This window comes from Aplosporella prunicola (assembly GCF_010093885.1).
Source record: "Aplosporella prunicola CBS 121167 unplaced genomic scaffold K452scaffold_19, whole genome shotgun sequence".
NCBI classification, from domain to species: domain Eukaryota; kingdom Fungi; phylum Ascomycota; class Dothideomycetes; order Botryosphaeriales; family Aplosporellaceae; genus Aplosporella; species Aplosporella prunicola.
In genome coordinates this window covers 645,094-670,275 of record NW_022983547.1, presented here as the reverse complement: position 1 = coordinate 670,275, position 25,182 = coordinate 645,094, and the positions used below count along the sequence as shown (strand labels likewise).

General features: G+C 56.2%; 11 protein-coding genes across 11 annotated transcripts; 6 read left to right on the top strand and 5 right to left on the bottom strand.

The window, feature by feature from the left end:
- Positions 1 to 1,832: 1,832 nt before the first annotated feature.
- On the bottom strand, positions 1,833 to 2,318 carry K452DRAFT_232192 (uncharacterized protein; the record flags this gene model as incomplete). The annotated part of the gene is made up of 1 exon (XM_033537212.1): positions 1,833 to 2,318. A coding segment is annotated over one exon (486 nt), but the record flags the coding sequence as incomplete, so codon positions are not given.
- A 529-nt stretch (positions 2,319 to 2,847) lies between these two features.
- On the bottom strand, positions 2,848 to 3,745 carry K452DRAFT_64939 (uncharacterized protein). Its single transcript, XM_033546978.1, has one exon. The coding sequence runs from the start codon at positions 3,678 to 3,680 to the stop codon at positions 3,213 to 3,215; it is 468 nt and encodes a 155-aa protein (XP_033395456.1). The 5' UTR covers positions 3,681 to 3,745; the 3' UTR covers positions 2,848 to 3,212.
- A 217-nt stretch (positions 3,746 to 3,962) lies between these two features.
- On the top strand, positions 3,963 to 6,733 carry K452DRAFT_310630 (uncharacterized protein; the record flags this gene model as incomplete). Its single annotated transcript, XM_033543355.1, has 2 exons — positions 3,963 to 4,757; positions 4,985 to 6,733. The coding sequence occupies 2 exons, from the start codon at positions 3,963 to 3,965 to the stop codon at positions 6,731 to 6,733; spliced, it is 2,544 nt and encodes an 847-aa protein (XP_033395455.1).
- Positions 6,734 to 6,857: 124 nt separating this feature from the next.
- K452DRAFT_64915 (uncharacterized protein) lies at positions 6,858 to 7,439 on the top strand. The gene has a single exon (XM_033546976.1). The coding sequence runs from the start codon at positions 6,981 to 6,983 to the stop codon at positions 7,287 to 7,289; it is 309 nt and encodes a 102-aa protein (XP_033395454.1). The 5' UTR covers positions 6,858 to 6,980; the 3' UTR covers positions 7,290 to 7,439.
- Positions 7,440 to 8,151, top strand: K452DRAFT_64916 (uncharacterized protein). Its single transcript, XM_033546977.1, has one exon. It carries the CDS (start codon positions 7,589 to 7,591, stop codon positions 7,985 to 7,987), a length of 399 nt encoding a protein of 132 aa, XP_033395453.1. The 5' UTR covers positions 7,440 to 7,588; the 3' UTR covers positions 7,988 to 8,151.
- Positions 8,152 to 9,106: 955 nt separating this feature from the next.
- Positions 9,107 to 10,115, bottom strand: K452DRAFT_289721 (uncharacterized protein). The gene has a single exon (XM_033540879.1). The coding sequence runs from the start codon at positions 9,679 to 9,681 to the stop codon at positions 9,442 to 9,444; it is 240 nt and encodes a 79-aa protein (XP_033395452.1). The 5' UTR covers positions 9,682 to 10,115; the 3' UTR covers positions 9,107 to 9,441.
- A 3,804-nt stretch (positions 10,116 to 13,919) lies between these two features.
- K452DRAFT_310629 (uncharacterized protein) lies at positions 13,920 to 16,478 on the bottom strand (the record flags this gene model as incomplete). Its single annotated transcript, XM_033543354.1, has 8 exons — positions 13,920 to 13,937; positions 13,999 to 14,677; positions 14,736 to 15,127; positions 15,174 to 15,934; positions 15,984 to 16,051; positions 16,101 to 16,167; positions 16,233 to 16,287; positions 16,350 to 16,478. 8 exons carry the CDS (start codon positions 16,476 to 16,478, stop codon positions 13,920 to 13,922), a joined length of 2,169 nt encoding a protein of 722 aa, XP_033395451.1.
- A 346-nt stretch (positions 16,479 to 16,824) lies between these two features.
- On the top strand, positions 16,825 to 17,725 carry K452DRAFT_254307 (uncharacterized protein). The gene is made up of 2 exons (XM_033538322.1): positions 16,825 to 16,937; positions 16,996 to 17,725. Exons 1-2 carry the CDS (start codon positions 16,888 to 16,890, stop codon positions 17,540 to 17,542), a joined length of 597 nt encoding a protein of 198 aa, XP_033395450.1. The 5' UTR covers positions 16,825 to 16,887; the 3' UTR covers positions 17,543 to 17,725.
- A 20-nt stretch (positions 17,726 to 17,745) lies between these two features.
- Positions 17,746 to 20,485, bottom strand: K452DRAFT_360449 (uncharacterized protein; the record flags this gene model as incomplete). Its single annotated transcript, XM_033546340.1, has 2 exons — positions 20,043 to 20,485; positions 17,746 to 19,987 (listed from the first exon to the last, which is right to left on the bottom strand). Exons 1-2 carry the CDS (start codon positions 20,420 to 20,422, stop codon positions 17,746 to 17,748), a joined length of 2,622 nt encoding a protein of 873 aa, XP_033395449.1. The 5' UTR covers positions 20,423 to 20,485.
- A 30-nt stretch (positions 20,486 to 20,515) lies between these two features.
- On the top strand, positions 20,516 to 20,966 carry K452DRAFT_64834 (uncharacterized protein). The gene has a single exon (XM_033546975.1). The coding sequence runs from the start codon at positions 20,609 to 20,611 to the stop codon at positions 20,861 to 20,863; it is 255 nt and encodes an 84-aa protein (XP_033395448.1). The 5' UTR covers positions 20,516 to 20,608; the 3' UTR covers positions 20,864 to 20,966.
- Positions 20,967 to 21,773: 807 nt separating this feature from the next.
- On the top strand, positions 21,774 to 23,974 carry K452DRAFT_310627 (uncharacterized protein; the record flags this gene model as incomplete). Its single annotated transcript, XM_033543353.1, has 2 exons — positions 21,774 to 22,617; positions 22,674 to 23,974. 2 exons carry the CDS (start codon positions 21,774 to 21,776, stop codon positions 23,972 to 23,974), a joined length of 2,145 nt encoding a protein of 714 aa, XP_033395447.1.
- Positions 23,975 to 25,182: the final 1,208 nt, after the last annotated feature.

The window sequence follows — 25,182 nt, the reverse complement described above, 5'->3', positions numbered from 1 at the left end:
TCGCCGAGCTGGGTGCGTGGCCGTGCTACGCTGCACAGTCGCAGATCTTGTTGTGTTTGGCTGATACTCGCGCGACGTCCTTCCGCTTTGGCTGGTGGGTGGGTAACGAAGAAGGTGTGTCATCGTCGTCGTCGTTGCTCTCAGTAGTCGCCAGGCTTACGGCACGGCACGGCACTTCTTCTTCTCTTGCCTGCTTACCCGTGCACAGAGCAGATAAGAGCACGCTGTTTTCTTTAGGGCTTTGAGGCTGGGTTGGCTTAGATAGGTAGGTAGGTGGGCTGGTGGTTTTGTGCGCTGGTGCTTGCGCTGTACAATGCGTGTGTAGGCTCTATGGATAATTCGGCGTACTGTTCTTCTGATGTTTGGGTCGGGTTGGTCTGGATGAGGGTGTAGACTGTAGATAGGGTGCAGAGGAGGTAAGTAAACAAGCAAGTAAGTGTATAGCTAATTGCGTTTTGCGCCTCTTGGACAACTGATAGCAAGCTGGTGTTTCTTTTCTTCTTCGGGGTGGGCGTGGCGTCGGTTTCTCGATGTTCTTGGGGGATGTTGTGATGAATGAGTATGTAACTAGGATCAACTAGCTACTAAACTCGATGGCGCTGTTATAGAGGGTTATTATGTTGTTGTTTTGATGTTGGGTTTTTGCTGTCTATCTGCTTTTTGTTGTAACTGTACTTAGGTTGAGGGGTTTACTTTATATTTATAGTTATATATTTGTATAGGGGTTTCGATATTCTAATAGGAAGGTTTAGCTCGATTTATAATATTTGTCCGTATATATATTTAATAGTTATAACCTATCTAAATCAGCCCTAGTACCCTATACCCCCTCCATCCATCTACGTATCTACCTACGCAACTATACTTATTACTTATTACTAATACTAGCTTAGTTAAACTATTTAAATAAACTATTACTATATACTAAATACGTCTAAAAGACTATCTACTACTTATCCTTACTTACCCTTACTTACTATTACTAACACACGTCTTTTCCACCTCTTAACCTATCCAAACCTAGAATCCACAATCCATAACCCCCAACAACACGCCCCTTTCCACCCACCCCAGCCCCCATAAGCTATATTCACCAGCACTGTCCATCCCAGCAGCAACATCACACACAGTATCAATGTCACACAGTAGCGTCAATAATAGCCATTAACAGTAGCCATTAATAACAATAGCGTTAACAGTAGCGTTAATAACAGTAGCAGTGCCCGTGCCTGTGGCAAGTGCTATAACCCGTCTCAGCACCCTCGTAACTGCTTCATCGTCTCGGCTAACTATGTTACAGCACCCACCGACCGACTAACCGACCGACAGACAGGCGACATCTTGCTATTTTCACTACACTGCCACGGCACGCCCGGTGGCTATGCTGTGCCGTGCCGCAGCAGCAGTAATAGCAGCAATATATATATCAATTATAGGCAGCGAGAGCCTGGCCTCACCTCACGCGCCTGGAGCTTAGAGACCAAGAACTTGAAACGCTTATAGTACTTTCGCAGCACAGCCACAAAGGTGGGTAGGTAGAAGCACTGAACCCTTGGCTGTGCTGAACGCTTGTGTGATTGTACGATTGGCTTTCCTGTTTATGGGGTTGGTGGGAGAGGCGCTGCCTCTCTCTCTTTCTTTCCCCCTTCTCACCCACTCACTCCCACTCTCTCGCCCGCCCGCAGCGTGAGAAGGAAGTACTGCCGACAGGCAGGACAGACAGAGGGTAGGAGTACATCGCCAGCACTATCCATCCAAGCCAGTGATCCAGCTAGCTAGCCGGAACAGTACCTCGTTATCACTTAGACCTCACTCCCCACCCCCTCTAGAACCTAAACCGGACACCCACCCCCCTCCCCCACGTCCGCCTTACCCCCCTTAACCAACCCAGGCACCCACCTCCCCTCCTCCACCCCCAATATTTCCCAAATCTCCCTCCTACCAAACATGACCGCCGCATCCCTCGCACACGGTTGACCCGCCTCAGGATCCGCGCCCCCCTCCACCAGCACGCTCACCACATCCCGGTACCCCTTAAACACAGCGCCAGCAAGGGGGCTCTGGCCGCGGGCATTCGTGGCATTCGGGTCCGCGTGGTGAGAGAGCAGCATGCGCACTGTGTCTGCGTGCCCGTGGTACGCGGCCAGCATTAGGAGCGTGTCGCCGGCGTGGTTGGTGAGGTTGGGCGGGATCCCCGCGGCTAGGTAGGTGTGCAGGACGCTGGTGGCGCCGGTGCGCGCGTGGGCGAAGAGCTTGGCTGCGAGGTCGAGGGGGGGGGGGGGGGGGGAGGCGGCGGTTGGGGGGGGGGGGGGGGTGGGGTGGGTGTGGTGTTGGTGTTGGAGGCGGGGACGGCGGCTGCGGGATCGTTGGCGGAGGAGTCGGGTGAGGTGGAGACGGCAGCTGCGTGCGAGAGAGTGGAGTTGGGGTTGGGCGCGTCGCTGGTGTTGGTGGCGGCTGTAGTGGTGGGGGTGGGGACGCTCATGGCTGGTCGTAGTCGCGTGTTTGTCGTTGTTATGGTAGAGGCTTCGTCTGTCGATGCGATTGGACTGGAGTAGCGCGGTAGGTGGAGGTGGAAGATGGAATTGAAAGAGCCGTCGATGACGCTTCCCGCGGGGATATCCAGGGTCCAGAACGCCGTTCCTCGGCTGCTTGTCTGTCCAATCACCGCCGCCTCAAAGCTAGCTCCCAATCACCAACGTCGCAGTGCGCGCGTGCTAGAAATATTTTTCTTCGTTTTTTTATTCAATGTGCATGCTTGGACTGAGAGGTTAGTGGGCAACTTGCACCTGTTGCCTGCGAAGCAAAGCTAAAGTTAAGCTCAAGCCAGACGAAACCAGAGTTTACAGCCTTCCGCAACGGTATTTTGGGTATTTGGCACCATTACAATACTTAGATTGTCGGGAATAACACTCCACCAGCACCACCAGGTTAAGGCCGCCCGGACTCGTACTTTCGGCGGAGTCTTGGGTTTGCCATACGTCCGAGTGCTACTGCTTGGACTTGGGCAGCGACCTGGAGAGGTAAAGACTGGCGGGTGGTTGGTGACGTGGTGAAGGCAGTCGAAGAGGCCATGCCCGAAGAAGACGGTCGGGTTGACAGCGCGCGGCCAGACGTTTCGCCGGCCCCCGCAATGGAACCCCTGCCACCCGGCCACCGATGGAACTTGCCTTTTCAGCCTCATGAATTATTTGTCGTCGTCGTCGTCGCACTACCTATTTCAGGCTCGTTTCTTTTCCGGCCCGGCGTCGCGTGCCTGACGTGCAGGAGAAGGCCAAGGGCAGAGCGGATCTTTGCAGCTCATCAGTGCAGTCGTCGGCCATAGCGGCCTTGCAAAATTTCGGATCCGGCGCAGGCAGATCCATCTCGAGGACCTCGCGCTCCTCAGGTACATGGGGCATGATAGGGAGGGCTAATTTACAGAACGCGGTTCTGTATCTCAGCCTCCCTTGGTGCCAAGCGAGCCGCTTCAGATGTGAAACGGCTAGGCGGTTTGCGGAAAGGGGAGAGGGACAAAATTCGCTGGCTTTTTTGTTTGGTTCGCTGCATCTTGTGTGTGCGTGTGTGTGTGTGTCTGTGGGCTGGGCTGGGTGCGTGAACAACGGCGGCGGCGCTAGGAGCGGGTGTGCCTGTCTGTGCTTGGGTTTGTGTGTGCGTGTTTGTGCTGCCATGTTTGTGTGCATGAGTGTGTGTGTGTGCGTGTGTGCGGCGTGGGTGCGCGTGGGCTTGTTAACTCTCTCTCGCCAGCCAGCCCAGTCAGCCAGCCCAGCCAGGCAGCCGGCTAGCCAGCCTCCTCCTCCTCGTGATAACTAGTTAGTTAACTCGAAGTTGCTTTCCATCATCTCTTCTCTCCCTTCTCGAATCTCACGCCCCACTGCTATGCTCCCTTACTCGGCGCGGTAGCCCTCCCCGACTCCACTCTCTGGTAGCAGCTTTCGCCAGTCCCGCGTTAGACGACCGGGGCCATGACCTACAGGCCCAGTCCTCCTCACCGGTCGTTCGAACAACTCCCATCCCATCCCGCCGCCTCCGTCACCACCACTCCCCCGCGAAAGCCACTCGCAACCTCCCCGCTCCACTCACCAGACGCGAACAGTGCGTCTGATCAGAAGCTGCTGCACACTCCACCGCGACGCGCCCCGACTTCTCCAATTGCCCCAGGGACGCCCGCCCTTAGCAACGGCCGTGCCAGGCGTCTGAGCTCCTCATCTACCGCGACAAGGCCCACTCCAAACAGCCTCTCATCCACGGGCTCCTACTTCACTCCTAGATCCACCGGCTCAGGCGCAGATGCTCCATCACCCGCCACGAGAAAGCCACCCGCACACCTCGAGACGTCGAATGGCCCGCCTTTCGCCCTCATAACGCGACCAAGACCTAGCCATTCAGACGCCGCGCGCACCCCAACCTTTGCGCACTACGATTTCGCCCAATACCCGACTACCCCCACCGAATCCACCCCCCGACCGCCGTACGCCGACGACGTCCGTCACTCCCGCACCAGGAGTCTCCCCGCTTCCCACGACAAAAACACTGGTCGAAGGAGCAGAAGCAGCAGTCGGGACAGCGCAATGGCTTCGGACGACCAGTCCGACTACGACTTTGCCTACTCCCACCGAGGCGCAACCAAGACCAACGGAGCCGGGCCCCGGCTCGACCTGAAAAACGCGAGCAATGAAGACCTGTTCCTCAACATTGCACAGGATGGCCCGCAGCGGCAGGACGGCGACGAGGACACGGCGCGACTCGAGCGCAGAAGGGTAAGTGGGATTCATGGTCCATTTCACTTTTCACGCAATGCTCCCCCTCTCTCTCGAGCTGCCGCGGTCATTTCGCCTGCTTCTCATGTGCCCAAGCTTGAGCTTGGATCGCAGGTCTCTCTAGTTCGATCTCATGCGCAACACACTTAGTTTCGGAGCAATCTTGTGTCTGCCCTCTCATATTCTACACGGTTGGTTCCTGGGCCGCTCGACTAACTCCACCGCAGTCTCGAATCGCCCGCGCCTCCCGCCAGTCCATGCCCGTCAATTCCTTGTCCTCGCCCATAAAGACGTCCACGAGCATCCCGGTCAAGTCGGGCGCCGCCGAAGGCAGAATCGGTGGGTCTCACTACCGGCGCGTGTCTCAATTGCCCTCTCCGTCCTACACTTCAGCGGGCCGTGACCAGTCGCTGAGCGCCGCTTTGGCAGTAGAAGGCCAAAGGAGCCGATTCGGCATGTCCGTCCACAGCTCGTTCCCCCTGCCCAAGAGCAGAGGCGGCGAGGACGACGCGCAATCCCAGAACCGGCGTTTTTCCGTCACCGATTCCACCCGCCGAACCGAAGGAGGCCGCGAGCTTAGATATCGCCCTTCGAACCTCACGAGCACGAGCACGCCGCGAAGCAACAACCTGCCGACCACGCCCCTGGAAACTTCGCCCGAAATAACTTCGGGCCGCACCGCAGAGCAGCAGTCTGGCAGAGACGGCTCGGAATCCATGGACTCTACTAATGCCCCCTCGACCGTTTGGGACGAGCTAGACGAACTCAAATCTCGCATCAAGAAGCTCGAGCTTACGGGAAAGCTGCCGCCGACTTCTGGAGCCGCCGTGTCTCTGGGCGAGCGTCCGCGGACGGCAACCACGCAAGCAACCAGCGTAATCGCCTCGCCGAAGCACCATCGCAAGCAGAGCATCTCCCCGCCCGAGACGGCCGTGTCCGCCACGGAAAAAGGCGCCAGCCACCCTCTCCTGCACTCGGCGCTGGCCAAGTGCAGGGTCCAGGTTGCGCCCGGCCTCTTCCGCGTCTTGGAGACGACGGCCTCGGACGCGCTCGATCTCTCCGCCATGACGGGCAATTCGGGGTCCGGCAGCAACTCGGCCGCCAACGGAGCAGCCGTGACGGAGCGTCAGCTGAGAAGGAAGGCGGACAGCATGTGCCGCAGCTTGACCGAACTGTGCATCGCCCTTTGCGAAGGCGTGCCCAGCCCGACGAACCCGACGACGCCCTCGCTCGTGTCGCCCGCCCTCGCGCCTGTTCCCAGACGCAGCAGCATTCACACCAATGGCGACTACCAGCAGCAGCAGCCGCCGCGCGGCGCAAGCGCCGAGCCAGACGACGGCGCCAGAAACAGCCCGAGCCGCGCGCTCAATCGCATCGAAGCCCGCCGCATCAGCATGCACGGCGGCATGAGCAGCGCGGGGAACAGCCCGCGCGAGCCGCCCGACCGCGAGCGCACCACGCCCACGGGCAGGTACTCGAGGAACGGCTCCAGCCTGCTCTCCTCGCGGCCCCGCCGCGCCACCATTAACAACGACGACCAGGAGGGCGAGGACGACCAGACGCTCCGCGTGCCCTCCCGCGCCATGACCGACTACTCGCAGCAGAAGCGTAGCAACCGCCTCTCGCGCGAGTACACTTCGCAGGTCCCTCTGCCCGACCACCCGCCGGTCGCCATGCTCCAGCACTCGGGCTCCCTGCGGCGCACCAACGGCGTCACCCCGACCTCCGAACAAGCGCCGCCTTTGTCGGCCTCGCTCCTCCGCGACGGCAGCCGCCGATACCTCGACCGCTCGACGCCGCCCGCCTACCCCAGCCCGACCACTTCGCAGGAAAACTCCATGTCCTCGAGCGAGGAGCGGCGGCAGCGCATCGCGGCCCTCACCGGCGGCAACTCGAGCTACGTCTCGAGCCCGCGCAGCGCGGCCGGCATCAGCCGCACGGGCAGCCTGTCCCGCCGTCTCCACCAAAACACCTAGCAGGCTGTCTACTACCACTGCCATCAAGACCCAGTGATACCCCACACCTTTTTTCTTTTAAAGATTTCTCGGCCTCTTTGTCGCAAGACGCACCGCCAACAGGCACGATAACATCTCTTTCCACTCGACCGCTTTTTCCTACTGCGTACCTAGATTCCCCTGTGTTACGGAGTTTTTCAGAGCATAGCCTTGCATTTCCGGCGAACGGGCATGACGACATGCTTAAAAGGTTTCCCGGTCTCTCCCCATGCGTTACGCTCGGGGTTGCAGCGGCATCATCGCGCGCATCATCGTCTCTTCCCCCCCGCAGTCCGCGCCACCATGCGTCGCCGTCTCTCGTCGACCCACCCCCACAACCACCACTCTGCCCCCCACACCGCCCGTCGGCACCGCTTTTTCCTTAGTCTGTCTCTCCCTCTTTGTCGAGCCTAGCCTCGCTTTTACGACCACCACTACTACACCCGACCGTCTTGCTTTCTTTTTTGACGTCACGAGTCTCCTTGTGTACCACAACCTCTCACTACTATACCACCACGACGGACCACCTTTCCTTTAGTTTTTGAATTGTTGTTTCGCCTGCCTGTGGCGTAAAAGCGCAGGCAGGGGCATGCACGGCCTATACCACCACACCACTACTACGCCGACCTGGCAACGTCTCTCCTTGACTCTGTCTGTCTGACTGTTTGTCTGTCTGTCTGTCTTTCTCTCTCGTTTTGGACATTTTCTTCCTGTTGATGCTTGACACATAGACGCCTCCTTCGGGCGTTTGGCCTGCCTACTTGGTTGGTTCCAGCGGGGGGCGGAGCGGGGGCTTGCCTCTTTTTTGGAGGGGGGAAAGGGCCTTGGGAGCCTGCTATGCTTGGTGCTGCTGCTGCGTTTGTTTTTGGACGTTTTTTTACTCTTGCGCGCTCTCTCTGTTGCTCTGTTGCTCTCTCTCTCTCTCTCTCTCTCGCTGCTCTATACGTCACTCATGCTTGCACGCTGAATACACGCTCCTCTACTGCTACTCATACTATTGCTGAAAAAGCGCGGCGCCTTGCTGGGGTTTCTGTCGTTGTTGTTGCTTGCTTGGTCTTGCTTGCTTGCTTGATTGCTTTGCTTTGCGTTGCTTTGGCCTTTACGCGCAGCATGGTCCTTCTTTTAGTCTTTAGTTTTTTGGAGGGGAGAGGAGGGAGGAGGGGAGGCTTTAACTTTGGTCTTGTCGGGTTATGTGTACTACGTACGTACGTGTTTGGTCGTTGCTTGTCTGCTTGACTGCTGCTTAGTTTGTTGTTGTTTGTTTGTTTGTGGTGGCTGTGCTTGGTGGTTGTGGTTGTTGGAAAGTATATGTGTTATGCTTACGTGCTTACGTACGTAGCATTGCGCGCTTGATGAGGATGGTAGCAGCGGCGCATTGTTGATTGATTGGTTGGTTGGTTGGTCATTTGGGGTAGCTAATTAAATGGGTGAGTGAACGAAACATACACACATACACACACATACACACACGACGACAAAGAGAGGGGAGGAGGACTTTTTATTGAGGGGTTGAAGGAGAGAATAGAGGAGAGAAGGGAGGCTTTGGACGTTACGCTGAGATGTTATGTCGTATGCTGCTATAATATTACTGTTGTTGCTGCTATACTATGCTGTTTTTTGGTTTGATGTTGATTTCTGTTGTGCGTGTGGTGGTGTGCTGTTTATATTGCGGGTGTGGCGGAGAAGGAGGAAGAGGAGGGAGGGGGCGGTTATTGTATAGGTTGTGGCTTGTGGGGATTTAGTAGGTAGGGGGTTTTAGGGGGAGGGTTAAGAAGGGAGATGTTAATAAGATAAGAAGAGAAGAGAAGAGAGAAGTTAAAGCCGAGCTTAGTCTATCTTACTTGCTTATATACGCTGTTTGCGTGGATAGTTACTATGTCTGTGTATCTATCTGTCTATACTAGCGGTGGGAGCGGTGATGCTATATATATCTATTACAGATATATTTCTAGCTTATATAGACTGACTGACTGCCTTTCTATCGCTCCCTGTCGACTGTTTCTGTACGGTGGACTGTAGAGTGTAGACGGATCGGTATTGGAAAGATTAGGGATAGGATGAGATTGTAAGGCTTAAAGGTGTTGATGGTGTGAGTTACTGTAGTGTAGTTGTTTATCATTGCTAATGGATGCTGCTGTGGGTTATTAACTTATTAGTATATTGAAATAGGGGCGAGGGTGCGGTGTAAGGGGGTAGGGTTTAGTACGGTATAGGTTAGTGAGTTAAGTAGATACTGGATATATGCTTAGGTGCGTATATATTATAAAAACTTACGAACCCCTTGACGTATCTATTCTTTAGGTTTATAGCCTCGATTATTGCTCTCTGCCTTTATTCTACTACGCTTTAATGCTGCGGGTGTATCTTATAGGGGATAAAGTTATATCTCCCTACGGGGATTTCACTATTTACGATTTATGCACAAGATAAAGCCACCGTCATCCACTCGCTCACTTAAACACACTCACTCACATAGCACAGCGCACATCAAAATATTTTATAACCCCATTTTTTGCCTCCGCATTTTTCTTACCTAGTTTCTACGTTTTTTTGTTTACTTTTCGTTTTTCGGTTTTTCGGTTTTTTCGGTTTTTTTTTTTTCATTTTCACAGAAGCCACAATCGCAACCCACCCAGATTCATCGCAGAAGCAGCGCAGAGAAGACTCGTATCCCAAGAAGAAGCCAGAACCTACTGGTCCTTCTTGGCCTCGGCAGCGTCCTTCCACATTCTCTCCTTCGCCTCAGCCGCCTCCCGCCACTCCCTCTCCACAGCCGCAGCGTCGTCGCTAGCCGCAGCGTCGTCGCTAGCCGCAGCATCGTCACTAGCTGCAGCCTCGTCGTTCTCGCCACGCTCGCCGTTCTTGGGCAACTTGCGGCGGACCTGAGGCGTTTCAGGGCGGATACCCAGCCACTTGCCGAACAGCAACATCATGCTCGGCTTGTCCTTCTTCTCGTTAGCGTCCTCGCTCTTCGTCTCCTTCTGGGGCGCGCGAGGCCGGATCTGCGGCTGCACGGGGGGGACGCGGAGGTACTTCCCGAAGAGGAAGAGCAAGCTAGACTTGGAGGCCGCCTTCTTCGCCGGGGCCTCGGAGGTGGGAGTCTGGTCAGGCAAGTTTTTGCTTAGCTAGTGCTGCGTGTAGATTGTAGAGTTGAGGGTTCACTTCGTGAGCGTGCGTGCTTGCTGTGTTGGTAGCGCGGTAGCTTGCTCGCTGTATGGTGGGTTTTTAGTGAGAGCGCCTGAGTGAACGGTTTATATATATGAGGTAACGGCTTTGTGAGTACACAGGTAAGGCAGTGTTATTAGAGAATTTGGTTGTGTTTAGTGTGTGTTCTGGGTTGAGGAGTGGCTTTGTTTGCGTATAAAGGTCGACGAAAGAATTGGTTCATGTGAAGGATTATATATGGGAAAAAGTCCCGTAGGTGGGGAAAAACCCCATGAGAATATTGCCTGCACTCGCTGAGTTGCCGCTTATTCGCTTTGGGCAGGACGTCGTCGACTTGATGTAGTAGGCTTTTTATACGAGAGATTTTTTCGGTCATTGTTCGCTGCGCTACTAGAAGTCTCTACAAGCCTCAAGCTGCAGGCAAACACAAACATTTGTTAGTTTTTACTTATCAAACAACAAACGCAAACATTCGTTAGATTTACTTGTTTCTTTGCCACTAGCGCTGTCTTCAGCTATAAAACCAGCGCTATTCAGTAGCTAGGTAGCTCTTTAGCTAATTAATTTTTTCCTGCTCCAAGGTTAAACAGTCATTCATGCGCGAATAGTTTGATGGAGCTCTAGATACATAGCTTTAGCCTTAGAGCAGTATGGTAAGCATCCCCCATTTTCCTCTCAATATTTAATTCTATAATCTCCACTCACATGAGCGGGAAGATTTTACAGAAAGATAGTAGCCAAATCAGTTTATTTTAAACCCCAAATCACCAAGGCCTATAAACCCAACGAAGTCCTAAAATTTCCAGTATTTCGGCCACTGTTGTCGTCTTTTACCGCTTAACAAATAGAGTTTAAAGGTAAGGTCATAAAGCCTACGGCTTCGGCGAGGCTGGTCAGTATTAAATACGCGGGGGAGTACTTGGAAGATTTCACAACAATACGGTTAAAGACAGTGCTGTTGGGTCTGTAGGGCAGTAGGCGGAACAGCTACAAGATATTTAAGTAATTCTCTCCATGTCAAGCTCGCGCAACAGCAGCTGCAGTCATCAAGTAGTTCTCAGCCTATTGGGGGGCACTGCCTGGTGATTGACCGACAATCTTCGCCGAAGGGCCCGGAGACACAAGTGACTTGGCTTCCGTCGCTCTACTCGGCTTCAAAATGCTTCCATTTAGGAAGCTCATCAAGTGTCTGCAAGTTGTCCTACCGCAGGCAAAGCTGTACTGGAAGCAGCTTTGTTCGACTCCCTGGAAGATGCGGGAAACATCTGAAAGCTGGGCAGCACGGCATAGGCATAGGTGAGAAGCGAAACAGGAGTGTTCCACAGGGTGAATACTGCTAATCATCACTGGTACTGAACGCTGCTATCCGTCACCGCTATTCAAAAATTCCGCTTAGGAATACCGTACACGGACACTGAATTTCCCCGTCTTCATTCGAGGCTTCTAGCCTGGAGGTTTACGAGGATCGTGACAAGTATGGTCCTGGCAACCATAGGGGTAGGGATCCAACGCATTCCGGTCCTCGAGGTCACCATGAGACGGAATTCCGGTCCATAGAGTGTCGACTGGTCCGTTCCCAGGAGGGCATTACTTCAAAAATATGCTCTGACGGCTAGGCTTCGGTCTTTCCGCGCATATTTGGCGGGTCGATACACTGTTTGCTACGGCGCGATGTAAGTAATCACTTCGAAATGCGCAGCGGCTATTGCTACGCCATGCCCTTAGCGGCTTTGTGTCTTTGTTTGTTCGTCTCATTCTAAGAGTCAAGGCTGCTCGGAAGCCTGGGTGGGTGGGTTCTTCCTTTCTCTTTTGACTTGTAGCTTCTTCTTCGTTGTTGGACGGCACTTGGGTGCAGTTGCTATTCGATTCCGTGTCTAAGCTGCCTACTTGCACCTGCGACCTCCTTTAATCGAGCTAAAATCCCTTAAATAAACTACGATCTTAGTATCCCTACTCGAACGATGAGAAGACCGGCCACGACATACACAACGCCTTCGATCATGTCGCAACCTTGACTGAAAATATGCAAGCCAACGGGGATCACAAGTATTTTGACGTCTTCGACGACCTCATAGAGAGATGCACACTACGAAACCACGGAGGCCGCAGTAATCTTTATCGGTGACCGTCGACAAAATGCACTGATAGCACAGCTCTCCATTTCACAGAACTGACAAATATCACCATTTTCGCCCGGTACTTTTCATAGAACCTCTCCGTTACTCAAATCCTATCACACATTCACACATCCACTTTGAATTTACACTTTGTTTATAACCCATTTTTTGCCTCTGCAATTTTTCCTACCTGATTTTAACCTTTTATGTTTTCTCTTTCCAGCTCTCACACCGCACCTAGTAGTTTCCAACCAGGCCACGGCAATACGCATATATCCCTAGAAGGAAACATGACCTAGCAAAGAGTCAAGTCAACTCCGCACAGAACTCGCATAACACATCACTTACACTTCATTTCTCAGCCACGCCATCGACCGTTTTCTCTCACTAGCACCGATGTCCCGGTTCGTCTGGCCGGTCTAGCCCTTCTTCTTCTTCTTCTTCTTCGTGAGCCGGCGCCGCTTCCTCTGCCGGAGCTCTGGGTTCGCGGGCGCAACGGCCAAGTACTTGCCCAGGAGATAGAGGAAGCCGGACTTCTTCTTGGGGGCCGGCTTCTTGTCTTTGGGGGCAGTGTTGGCGGTGTTGGCGGTACCGGAGGGCATGGTTGCGGGTAGGGTTCGTGGCGGTTGCTGTATGTGTGTACGGTTTGCGTGCTTGTGCGCTTGCTGTGTGCTTGCTGTGTGCTGGATCTTCGGTGATGACGCTATGCGCAAAGGTTCTTATGCACTGAAGCGTTCAGCTTTATGAGTGAACGAGCAAAGATGTTGTTGTCAGAGGATGCGCGTGGAGTGGGCTTTCTTTGATCACAAAGTGCAATAAAGGAACCCATCCTTCACACAGGAAACTCTCACACGCCATGCTTCTTAACACGCAAGTCACACAAAGCCCCCAAAGTAGGGTAATGACAGCAGTGACTATAGTGCAGCCTCACAGCTAGCTCTCAGTGCTCACGTTCAACCAGCACGACTAAAGCACTGAGCAGAATCGGCGCAGTATCATGTACCCACGCCCCAACGAAAAACCTAACTAAACGACAACCCGGCATTGGAACCGCGAGTAGAGTACCAAGAGTTATAGTAACCAAGGACACAGGCAGAAGACAAAGCCAAGGCCAACCACAAGGGAGTCAGCCAAGCAAAAAAGACCGACCACAGTTGACGAGCTGAAGCAGGTAGCGACAGAGAAAGAAGTCGAGGTGGTGGACAACTTTGAGGTTGCAACTAAAGTGATTATTCCGAACGCGGACGAACTAAGAAGTAGAAGCTGCCGTCGGGGAAGCATAACCATCCCCACCCCCACACAACAGCACCGCACAGCACCATCACCCACAGCACCAGCCATACCCACCATATCTCCACCTCTGCCTAGCGCCACACACCCTGGCGTGGTCCCTCCACTTGCAGTTCGCGCTATAAGCTCCATCCCAACACCCGTTCAGACAGCGCACCAGTCTCGAAAGCGCACTGGCAGCTTCAGAGCCCGGACAGTTTCCACAGGGCCCAGCGCCAGGGCAAGGCGTCATGCGGACACAGCAGCCGTAGCAGCGCGAGTGTCACAACCAAGTAAATACCTAAGCAAGCAAGCACCACCCACACACCCAGCACGTCACCATCTGTCTAGTCCCGAACACACTCACAAGGCCAGGAAGCACAGGACCTCTGCTAGCAGCAGTGAGTGCTGTTTTGCATTGTTTGTTTGCTTCGTACTGTATAGTACCTACAGTGCGTGTTGCAGGAATTCCACAAGTACGGAAGAACCAGGGATATACAGCTGCTTCGGGGTTGTGTGCTGGACATAGCATTAAACCACATAACTAGGCTCGCATGCTTGCATGCATGCAAGCGAGCAAGCCGCTCCACTCTCCCACGGACAAGGGCGCCCCGCTCCTATTTCGATTTCAAGAACTGCGCAGATCGTGTCAGCAATCCTCTCAACAGTAGCAGAAGCAGCAGCAGTTAAACTCACCTCCCTCGCCTCCTCCTCCGTAACCTTGGACACGCCACAAAGCCGCTTCTCAATCAGCCCGAGCCGATTAACCCTAACCAACCACCACAGCTCCCTCCGCTCACCGCCCAGGTCGCCCTTGAGGAGCTTCTCCTTCAGCTGCTTCAAAAACTCATTATACAGCGCCGGCTCCTCGAGCTCCAGGCACTCCTCCTTAAGGACGCGCAGCGCCTCGATCGCGCGTCCGTACCCGCTGTCCCCAACGCTATGCCTGACATAGCCCTCGATAATCGCGCCCAGCTGGCGCGCGACCTCGCGCGTGGCGGCCACGTCCCCGGCCGCGCGCATCGCCTGCTTGAACTCGGGCACTGCGTTTGCGGCGCTGAGCTTGGTGCGCTTTTGCCGGCCGAGCAGCTCCTCGACGTTGAGGCCTGAGAGCGGCTTTTCGAATTCGCGCGTCCGCTTGAGCCCTTTTTGCCGGGGCGGCACGCGCTTCACGTCCGCGGCGCGGCTGAGCGCGTCGAGCTGCTGTTGCGCGCGCTGCAGGAGTGCGGTGGGCGCCTGAGAGTACTGTGTTAGGATTTCTGGGGCGCTGGGGATGGGGCTGTCGGGGTTGACGGCTCGGTGCCGGATGGCTTGGTTGACGCGGTGGAGGACGGGCGAATACGTGTCCCCGAGGGGGGCGTACTCGGCGGGGTTGCTGAGGGTGTTGTCAGCATTCGTTTATTTGTTTGGTTTCTTGATTGCGTGGTGGTTACCCTTCATCATCTTTCCCCAACGTGGATAGGTCCATGTTGTCCACGTAGTCGCTCATCGCCTGTGTAAGCTCGTCGCTAGGCAGGTTCCGGTGCTGGTGCAGCGTCTTGCCTCCGACTGTCACTATGCGGTCGAGCGGCGGGAAGCGGTAGCCGCGCATGTCTTCCGCAAAGGGCAACTCGGTGTCGATGAGACACTCGTAGTCTGTCTCGATCGACGGGGCCAAAAGTAAGATTAATGGATCCTTGTCATCCTTCGCGACGAAGCGTGCAACGGCGTAGGTCTCGAGCTCGAAGAGCGCGTGGATGAAAGACGATAGAGCCATGGCGGCCTTTTCGTTGGTCTTTTGCGGAATGATGATGTTCGTTCTCGACATTTCCATGTACCGTTCGAACTGAGAGCGTCAGCGGGCTTGATCAGAAACAACGCAAACAAATTACCTTGTCGGCGGGCACAAAGCCGATGATGTCCATGCAGGCGGGAGACTCAAACTTTGTGATGGTGTTGTACTCCGACTCGCCCATGTGCACGGCCGTACGACCGTACTCGTAGCCTTTTGCCAGATCTTCCAGGTCCACATCACGCTTGCCCTCGGGCGCATCCGGATCCAGGACATGGTACGTTCTGGAGTTCTTCACAGCGGTAAGGTCATCCTGATCCGGAAGACATTCACCATCCGTCGCCGTAGCTGACGGCGCCTGTGATTCTCCTGGTGCAAGATCCGCCCTGACGACGAACGAGCTGGCCGAAGGGGGCTTTGCTTGCATGATGCGAGGGTACCTGTCAACATGGATAGACAGTGCGGTGTCGTACTTCTCGGGGTCTCCCAGGGTAAGAATGCCTTTGTAAGAGGGTGTTGGCTTCACGGGCTTGACCCGCGGTATCGCCATTTCTTCGATGGCCTGGGCCATTGTGCCGTAGACGCCACCACAGTCATCAGCCAGCGACTGCAGGATGCGCTCATTCTCGAGCTTGGTCCGAGGTTTGTTCTCTTCCTTGAAGCCATACTCTGCGTCATCGAAATCGGAGCCGATGATGACAAGGTCGATACTGTCCTGTCTGATCTTGAGTGCAATGCTCTTCAGGTCTTCGGTGTCCAGCACGCCCTTTCCGTTAGTAACCAAGATGATTCTCCGTTTGTACTTGAGATGCCTGCAGTGCGCGGCGATCATCTGGATTGCAATGACCAGTGCGGAAATGGCTTTGTTACACGTCAGCAATGTCCACAGAGCAGACAGCGCCCGACTCACCATCGCCTTTTTCAGTCTTGCTGGGCTTGATCTGTTCCCGCAGGCTCCGGATTTGAGGCATCAAGATCCTGACCAGCTGTGAGCGGCCGTCCAACGCAGAAATCCAGAACGACATACTGTTCCAGAGGCTGAAGGACGGAGATGTGATCATAAGCCTCCTCGCCCTCCATCTCATTATGGGTCTCTTCCACAGAGTCAGAATCCCGTCTCCCGCAAGCCAAAGTAAACGCAGCGCGGTAAAGCACTCACTGTCCGTCCTCAGACCAACGACGCCAACAAACATGGTCTTGCGGCCCGTAGCGACCTATCCGCACGATCAGAGCTTCATCCCAAAACACACAGCATCCACCGCAAGCAAAGGCGTACCGTAGTCGTGATCTTGTCCCAGACATACTGCATGCACCAATCGAGGTCCGACTCGTCGCGACCATGGTTGGTCTCGGCCATGCTCTTGCCGACATCGACAATGTACACGGTCGCCTCTTTGTCGGCCATGATATCTTTAATTCGAAAAGTTCAGTGCAGCGGACAGAGTTGGTCAGACGAATGCATTTGATGGACCGACGCGGCGAAGGCAGCAGCTCGTCCCGAAACACGTGCGACACGGCCAACGCGCGGTCACGTTTTCGCGCACATGACTCGTGCGAGATGGTGTGCATCATCACTCACCCCACTGCAGGTGGAAGGCACATCTGCCGGCCGGTTGTCGTCGCCTTCTCCGCACTTGGCACTTGGTTATCTGTCATCCGTCACTCTCAACTCTCGCCCCTCTCTAACCTAACCTCTACATACTTCTTCAATCCTCAATCCCCACTTCACCACTGCGCGCGCGCACTCCCATCCCACCCCACCAACCGGGCAGCCACGGAGTAGCCGGTGTACACAGCTAGCTACAACGGGCACGATGCCGCTCCTCGCCAGCCTCAAAACAGGCGCGCCCTACCACCTCCTCAGGTACAGTACCTACAATCCCGCATTCCGCAACCTCCAACTAACCCCCACAAACAAACAGCTACGGCACCCTCCTCGGAAGCACGCTCTTCCAATCCTTCATCGCCGGGCCGCTAGCCTTCCGCGCCCTCCCGCGCCCCCAATTCGCAACGCTGCAATCGAGCGTCTTCCCCGTGTACTTCATCCTGCAGACGTCGCTGTCCTTCATCCTGGCCCTGACGTTCCCCGCGCCCCGCTCGCCACTGACCGCGTCCACCATTCCCGTTGGCGCCTTGCCCCACCAGCACCTCGCTTCCACTAGCACTGGCGGCTTTTCCGGCCTCCTCCAGCCCACCAACCGCGCAGCCCTCGTCCAGTTAGGTCTTATCTTCATCACGTCGCTCGCCAACCTGACGCTCGTGGGCCCCGCGACGACGCGCACGATGCGCGAGCGCAAGCACCAGGAGACGCGCGACGGCGTGCGCGCCTACGATGCTGGGCCCCAGAGCCCCGAGATGGTGCGTTTGAATCGCCGCTTTGGCATCTTGCATGGCGTGTCCTCGCTGGCGAATTTGGTGGGCTTTTTGGCGGTGGTGGGATATGGTGTTGGGTTGAGTGAGCGGTTGTAAGCGGGGGTGGGGTGGTTGGTGGAGGGGGTGTTTGTTTGTTTGTTGGTGTGGGGTGGGGAAGGGAGAAGGAGATGATGGTGGGGGGGAATGGGAGAACGAGCAAGGCGTTTAGCATGCATGCTTGTCTACTGTAGCCATCTAGCCAGTAGCCACCCACAAACACTCCAACCACAACCAAACCACAACCTTCCCCACCAACCAACCTACCCCTTCCCCCCATCCCCACCTCCACCCCCCTCCATCTCCATCTCCAGCGCCACCCTCCCCCCCACCTCCTCCCCCACCCACCGCTCAATCCTCTCCGCCACATCCCCCACCAAGCGCTCATAGCGCGCATCCACGAAGAAAAGCCCACAGTGCGCGCCCACCTCGTCCACGCCCGGCATGTACACGCGCACCCACGCCGGGTCGGGCGCTTGCTTTGCGCTCGCGTTGCCGCCGCCGCCGCCGCCGAACCCGGCCGCCGAGACAGCCGACCACGGCAGCATGCAGAACTTGCGGTCTTTGGGGGGTTTGGTGCTGCCGGCCGTGGTCGCGGTGCTGGGCGTGGTGCTGCGGATGGACGGCGCGGCTGTGCTGGGCGCGGAGTGTGTGCGCGTTGCCGCTGCTGTGGGAGCTGGGGATGAGGCCGTTGCTGCTGACGCTGATGCTGCATGCTGCGGGGAGCGCGAAGCCGGAGGCGGGGCCGTAGCCGCCGCCGTCGCCGAAGCGCTCGGCGTCGAGGTCCGCGCCGGTGTTGGCGTTGGCGCTGGCGCTGGTGCTGGTGCTGGTGCTGGTGCTGGTGCTGAAACTGGCGCGCCGCCGCCTCCGCGGTCCAGCCGAACGGCGTCGTCAGCGTCGCGTGCTGCTGAAACAGCCTTCTCGCCGTTGCTGCCGTCATCGTCGTCGTCGTCTTCTGGCGGCAAGCCTAGCATGCGGCGCTGCGTGCGCAAGCGCTCTTTCTCCGCCTGCGCCATCCGTCGCTCCTCGGCGCGCATGCGCTGCCGCTCTTTCTCGAGCCGCAGCGCTTCGCCCGTGAGCACCTCCTCTTTCTCCGCGTCGGCGCGCGTCTCCCCCGCCGGGCCCTCCGCCGGGCCCTCCGCGCCGCCGCCGCTTTGCCCCGCTGCCTTCTCCGCCTCCTTGGCTTTCCGCGCCTCCTCCTTCGCCGCCCGTTCCTCCGCCTTCCGCTGCTCCTTTGCGCGTTTCTCTTCCTCTTTCCGCGCTTCTTTTACGCGCTTTTCTTCCGCCTTCTTGCGTTCTTTAAGTGCGTGCTCGCGCTCTTTGACGGCGCGCTTGTACGCTTTGACGACGCGTTCGTGTTCCTTTTCCGCAGCTTTCCGCTCGTCCTTGGACGCGTCCGGCGGGATAGTCAGCGGTGCCGGTTCGGCCGGCTCAGGTGGGAGGGGCGGCTCTGTCGGGACGTCTTGGGGCCGGTCGGCGGACGGCTCGGCAGTTGGCGCAGCAATGTGTTCTTCGGGTTCTTCCATGGGCATGGGGTCCAGATGTTGCATGTCGGGCTCGTGTACCGTTGAGTCGGCGTCTGAGGAAGATGAAGGGGCCGAAAGTGGACTGCCATGTTCCGGCCCTTCTGGTATTTTTGGCGCGGTTGTCTGTTCGTGGCCTTCTGACACGGAGGTTTCTGTGCTTAATGAATACGAGCGACTCTCTGTGAGTTGGCGATTCTGCGAGGGTGTTGTGGTTGAGTTGAAACTCGACGTCGACAGTCTGTTATCGGCCGGAACACCTCTCGTGTCCGCATCGGGTGTGTGTGCATTAGGCGTTACGCTGGGGCTCTTTGGCTTCTTCGGTCGCCCTGTGCTCGCCGTGTAGTAATTTACAAACCGTACTCTTGGTGGCGTCTGCCAGCCGCCCTGTACTGCAGCCCTTCTTTTTGTCTCGTCGTCTTCCTCTAAAGCGCGGATGCGCGCATACCTGGTTCTAAGACTGGGGTAGTCGGCCATTGCGCCTCCAAACTCAAGGTGCGATTTGACAAGCTGCTTGGAGGCCTGAATGAGGCCATCGGAATGCTTGTTGATAAAGTGCAGAGCACTGCCCCATCCCTTACGGACAGGGAGAATCACATCATTCGGGAAAGCTGGGTTGTAGTTCGGATCCGGGGTGGGGGGGTTAAACAGCGTATCCATCCTACTGGGAGGCGTACTTGCACTGCCATTGTTAGATGTAAAGTAGTCCGATGAGCCATTCGAATGGCTAGTTTCCTGGCTCTTGTCCGGCGACTTATCGTCGGCAGGTTTGAAAATGCTTCCTAGGCCGCTGGCGATGACGCCCGGATGCATACCTAGAAAGGGAACATCGAAGTTGATGGTGCCAAGGATCCTATGGCGAAAGACATTTCCCTGCATAGGGTTGCGTGGTGGAAGCAAGACGACTTCTGCGGACAAGAGGCCGCCCATGGAATGGCCCAAGAGGATGGTGTCGGTGTCATGGCCGACGTGGGGGGCAAGCCTGACGCGAGAGTCAGTCTTTGATCAATTCAAAGAAGATCACGGAAAGCAGGTACCATGTGGAAAAAGCTTCACTTGCAAGGTGGATGGAATTCTTGGAGCGGTAGCGTGGGTAGATCTTGGTATGTACGACGTGAGTCTCACGTAAGGTCACGGTGAGCACATTGTGGACGTGTGCGGGGAAGCTCTGGAAGCTAGTCTCGTTGCCCATGAAGCCATGGATGTAGATGAGCAGCAGCTTGCGACGACCATGGCGAGTGGCTGGCGTGAGCGACTGGGTGGACGAGGAGCGTGGATCGCGAGAACTCAGGGCGTGCAGCGGATGCCCGCTGCCCTGATGGTCGATTTCCGTGTAGGGTGGAGGCGTGTCTAGATAGGGAGCGCGCGGAGGCAGCGGCGGCGGCGGCGGGGCGCCCTTGGGCCCGGTGCCTGACATTGGGGAGGCGCAATTTCAGGGCGGCGGAGCGGGATGACGAAACTGGCGCCTCGTGTCTTAGAGGGGACAACCGATGCCAGATGGTGTTGATGAGGAGAAGATGCAGCTACCTACTACTACTACAAGCTAGTGGCGGGCTCCACAGCGGGACGCAGGGCAGAGAGAAAGAGACGATGGCGGGCGACGATGACGTCTGGCTGCAGCGACGCGACGATGGATGGATTCGATGGAACTAGTAGGTTTGAGGCTCTCTCAACGAGAGAGCTGTCTCGTGTTCCGCATGAACGCCCCGGGCAATTAGCCAGCCAAGCGCACGGGTGGCTGTTTCACGCCGCGAGGCCACAAAAGCTTCTCGCCCTGCGGCTCCTTTTTTTTTTTTTTACCCTTTCCCTTTTCCCTCTTTCCCATTCTTCCACGGAACGACGACTTGTGGGAAACTAGAGACGGAGCCGGCCCGTCGGTCGGCAGAGGATGATGGTGCTATTTTGGGCACAGTCGAGCCAAGCCATGGCCCGATACGAACAAGGCGACATGTATCCCACACCAGCTGCATACGGCCGTTTCTGTGTGCCGCTATTCATAGCCTCGCATTGGCGCGTCAATATTGTCTGGCCGCAGGGGTGATTATATTGCATGCCGAGTTACGTTAGCTCCGCCTCCAAGCCAAGCTCCGTCCTCCGCAACGTGAGACGAGCGCGCGAGAGCCCTCGCCTCTGCGACTTCTCGCCCGCCGAACCCTTCCCATACTCACCCTCCCGCGAGAGGCCCGCCCGCGCCCCATCGTCGACAATTCCCGCTCCTCCCCGTGCGCGGCCTGGAGGTCCTGCGACGACGCACCGCTGAGACACGAACCCAAAGTCCTCTCTGCCCTCGCCCGCAGCGGCACCTCAGTCCACTTTTCCCCGTCGCACAGCAGCCAAATCAAACATCCGCCCCGCCGTCTCCAGCGACTTCCTTTGCCCCCCGTACATAAGAGCGGATGCAGCTTCGTTGAAGTAATCGCAAGGTGCGCTGCGCCGATCTCCCATCGATCCTGCTGATCCAAGTACCCTAATCCTCCCCCCCTCCGTCACAGGAGCACTACTCGCAGCCAGTCACACCCGGTGGCCGGCGTCCATTCGTTCAAAATTCCCAACCCGCTTCGTACATACCGCTTTCCCATCGACTGGTTTCTTCACGTGGCCTTCAGCGAAGTCAACGTCCCTTCTTTTGCCTTGATTGATAGTGTCGCTTTCGTCACACCCTCGCTCGCTCATCCGCCTCGCAAATAAAACTTGGATTTTTTTTTAGCCGCCGCTCATCCTGCCGCCGCTTTGGAACCACATAATACCTGCGTCCCCGGTCGCCCACCATGGAGAGTCCGGCGAAACGCAGAAAAATATCCCGGGGCCAAAACAAGCTTCGTCCCGACGATGATGGCGCCGCGGGCGCCTTTGGGAAGATGCAGATCCGGAGGGAGACGTTGGTCTCGACGTCGCAATCCCCGCTACCGACGTTTATCGAGCCGTTGTTGGTCCGGGAGCAGAGGCGGGATTCGAGGAAGTTGGGATTGAGGCATAGGTTGGAGCATCAGCAAGAGGTGGACGAGAAGGAACGCCAGGGCATCACCATTGTCACCGTCATCCAACAGGTCGACCAGGAAGGTCATACCATCGGACTCAGGACCATGGGCCCTACGCTGAAAGGCAGCTCTGCTGAGGCATTGCACTCCCCAGATCCGACCCCAACGACCACGACCACGTCGACTAGCCGTATGTCATCCTCCCTGGAATCCTCCTCCACCACCTCGTCCTCAAGTAGCTCGTCCTTAATCACTTCGTCCTCAACCACCTCTTCCACTGCTTCCCATTCTGCCTGGGGTGTGCCTTCTGTCCCAGCATTTCCCAGCGACCTCACCGTTCCGGCCGTCGTACCATATCCTTTTAATACGTTTCCATTCGCGGCTACTCCGTCTACTTCTGCTTCAGCGTCAATTTCATCGGGGTCCAGTGGCGATGTGTCAGCGCAGTCAGAGAGCGAGAGCTCACAACTCGCATTCTCTTCGCCATCTCCCTCTGCCGCGGCGAGCTCTCCATTTGCGACGACTGCTAACCCGTCCGAAGAGAGCTCACAGACCGACGCCTCTTCAAGCCCTTCGAATACCGACAACCCGACAGGTGTGGCGGCATCGCCGACGCCCTCGGACACCGCGAGTTGTAAGTTCGATGTTCAGGTTTATTTTTTGCGCGTGTTAATTTTTGTTTCTGTGCAGCGTTATTGATTTCGAGCGTCGTGACTACTGAACCCCCTACTTCCGTAACCGAAGCTTCGGTGGTGGCCATGACTGTCGATTCCGATTCCGATTCTAGCTCTCCAAGCGAGACAACAGCACTGACCCCGACAGACGCCACTGCGACGTCAGCGATTGCAACATCAGACACAGGCTCGTTGACCGCGTCCACTGCGACGTCAGCGCCGAGTTCCGCCGCAGCATCTGCGACATCTTCGGAAGATTCTACCACCTCGGCCGATTCAGCGGCATCATCAGCTGAATCGGCGACATCTGTCGATTCTTCAAAATCTTCGGATGATTCCTCGACGGCTACGGCTGCTCAATCTACTACGCTCGCCTCATCGTATACGTCTTCGACATCCCCACGATCCTCCACTACCGTACCTTCGTCAGCGGGAGCCTTTTCCACTGATAGCGGATCCGGTGCCATTGATGGAGCAGCTACTACTAGTGCGAGTGGGAGTTCTTCGACAGCTGCGCTGGGTAATACAGCGAGCAATGGTGACGGGGGCAACAGTAATCTCACCCCACGGATAGTCGGTGGAGTGCTCGGCGGTCTTGCCGGGCTGGCGCTGCTACTTACCCTTATTCTGCTCCTCCTTAAATGGTACAAGCGGAAGCAAAAGGGAACTGCAGCATTGACAGGAGGAAACGGACAGGATCGCCCTCAAGATCCATTCGCTGATCCCGTCGGTGCTGGTGATGGAAATCGCGCCATGGAGCAGCGCGGCAGCTTTTTCCCCGCTGCAGGATTCCTTGGCAGATTAGGTGGAGGGAACAAAGAAATTGCACCCCCGCCGCCGCTGGCCGAAGAGCGAGGGTTCCAGCGGATATCAGGGCGCAAGCTGCCATCGGCTTTCAGCCCAGGCATGTCCTCGGAAGACCCTTTCCGCGACCCCTTCGACGACGACGCGACCGAGCACACCTTCTCCGGCTCCTTCAACCGCGACAGCCACGGCTTTTACGGCAACCACGGCGGCGCGGGAACACCGCCAATGTCGCCCATTACTGCAGCAGCAACAGCGCTGCACGGCGCGTCCAGCTCAAATCACCACCCGGAGGAGGAGAACATGCGCCCGAGCCCTGCGCGCACACCCGTGGTGCATCAGGGCCCTGGCGGGCACACGAGCATGCTGTGGGGGCCAGGCGAGACGCTATCGATACCGCCGGATTCGCCGCGACGACCGGGCTCACATTCATCAACGCCGAGGGGAACGCTAGGACGCAGCCATCCGTCGCACGACGGATCACGAGGATCGCGTTTTACGGAAGACGTGTAACGACCTGTTTCTTTTTTTTTGAGTGTTTGCCCTCTCTCTGTTTTTTATGGGGCGGCCGTTTTGGACCGGCGGGTATGCGCCACGGCCGTGGGGGACCAATACCTACCTACCTGTTGTATTTGTCTATTTTGCTGCACCAACTAAAAAAAGCGCTGCGTCTTCTGCCAGAGCATGGGACGAGAGCAAGAGGGGGAGCGAAACGAAACGCCGGACTCGATTCTGTTTTTTATCCCTCTTCTACTTCTTTTTCGTCGTCATCTGACATGGCGCCTTTTGTTGTCTCTTACTTATTCCTTTTTCCTCGCCCGCGTGCTTGGATGTCGAGATACCCTAAACCGAAGGACGGCCGTCTTCCTCCGCGGTTGATGTCTCTCTTTCATAACACACCTCTTTCTCGCTGCTGCTACGTATTCCGTATCACACTCTCATTCTTTAAAGTCCTTCGCCTTCTTTTTTCAAAAAAGATATTGTCTAGTCGGTCACTTTTTATAACCACACTACGCTACTTATTACATACGCGAGGCGCGAGAGAGTGATCACTCACTACTTACTTGCATCGAGGCTTTGGTTGTCTCTTGCTTTTTTTCTCTTTTGACTATTCGTTCTGTTTCTTGCGTCGCGCATCACGCACACTCCGCTGGATACCTCTGTCGCCACCACCGCCACGGCTACTTCCCCTCACGCCCGGTTTCGCTACGATGGTACCGATTGCCGCCCGCATTGCCGTCGTACTCGTCTAGGTACCTGCTTCTCCTCGCCTCGCCTTTCTACTCGAACCGCGATACGCGATCCGCGCTGTGCCGCTTCTTGTTCTGATCCTGGTCCTGGCTGTGGGTGCTTCGGGACGGACTTTGGGTCGCGTCGCGTCGTGTTGCGCTGGAAAAAACAAACTACGGGTTTGAGTAGGATGCGTGGCGCGTGTGTAACGGACTGGACGGCACTGGACTGCGAAGGGAACGGGCACGGCGGGTGGGCGGATGGAGCTGTCTCGCCTCTGCGCTGCGTGCGTGCGTGTGTGCGTGCTTCTTCTGAACTTTCCAGCTCTTCTCTCTCTTGCTTTTCGCTTCTTCTTCTTCTTCTTCTTCTTCTTCTTCTTCTTCTTTCTCTTTCTCTTGTAGGGGGCCCGCTTTGGTTCGGTTCGGTCCAGTTCATTACGATACGGAGACTTTGATGGAGTTTGGTTCATTTCTTTGGGCAGGGTATGCACA

Excerpts from the sequence above, each read along its gene's own strand:
- K452DRAFT_64939 (XM_033546978.1), bottom strand. The coding sequence starts at position 3,680 with ATGCACACAAACATGGCAGCACAAACACGCACACACAAACCCAAGCAC.
- K452DRAFT_64915 (XM_033546976.1), top strand. The coding sequence starts at position 6,981 with ATGCGTTACGCTCGGGGTTGCAGCGGCATCATCGCGCGCATCATCGTC.
- K452DRAFT_64916 (XM_033546977.1), top strand. The coding sequence starts at position 7,589 with ATGCTTGGTGCTGCTGCTGCGTTTGTTTTTGGACGTTTTTTTACTCTT.
- K452DRAFT_289721 (XM_033540879.1), bottom strand. The coding sequence starts at position 9,681 with ATGTTGCTGTTCGGCAAGTGGCTGGGTATCCGCCCTGAAACGCCTCAG.
- K452DRAFT_254307 (XM_033538322.1), top strand. The coding sequence starts at position 16,888 with ATGCCGCTCCTCGCCAGCCTCAAAACAGGCGCGCCCTACCACCTCCTC. Across the intron at positions 16,938-16,995 it reads GCGCCCTACCACCTCCTCAG|CTACGGCACCCTCCTCGGAA; the intron begins GTACAGTACCTA and ends ACAAACAAACAG.
- K452DRAFT_64834 (XM_033546975.1), top strand. The coding sequence starts at position 20,609 with ATGACGTCTGGCTGCAGCGACGCGACGATGGATGGATTCGATGGAACT.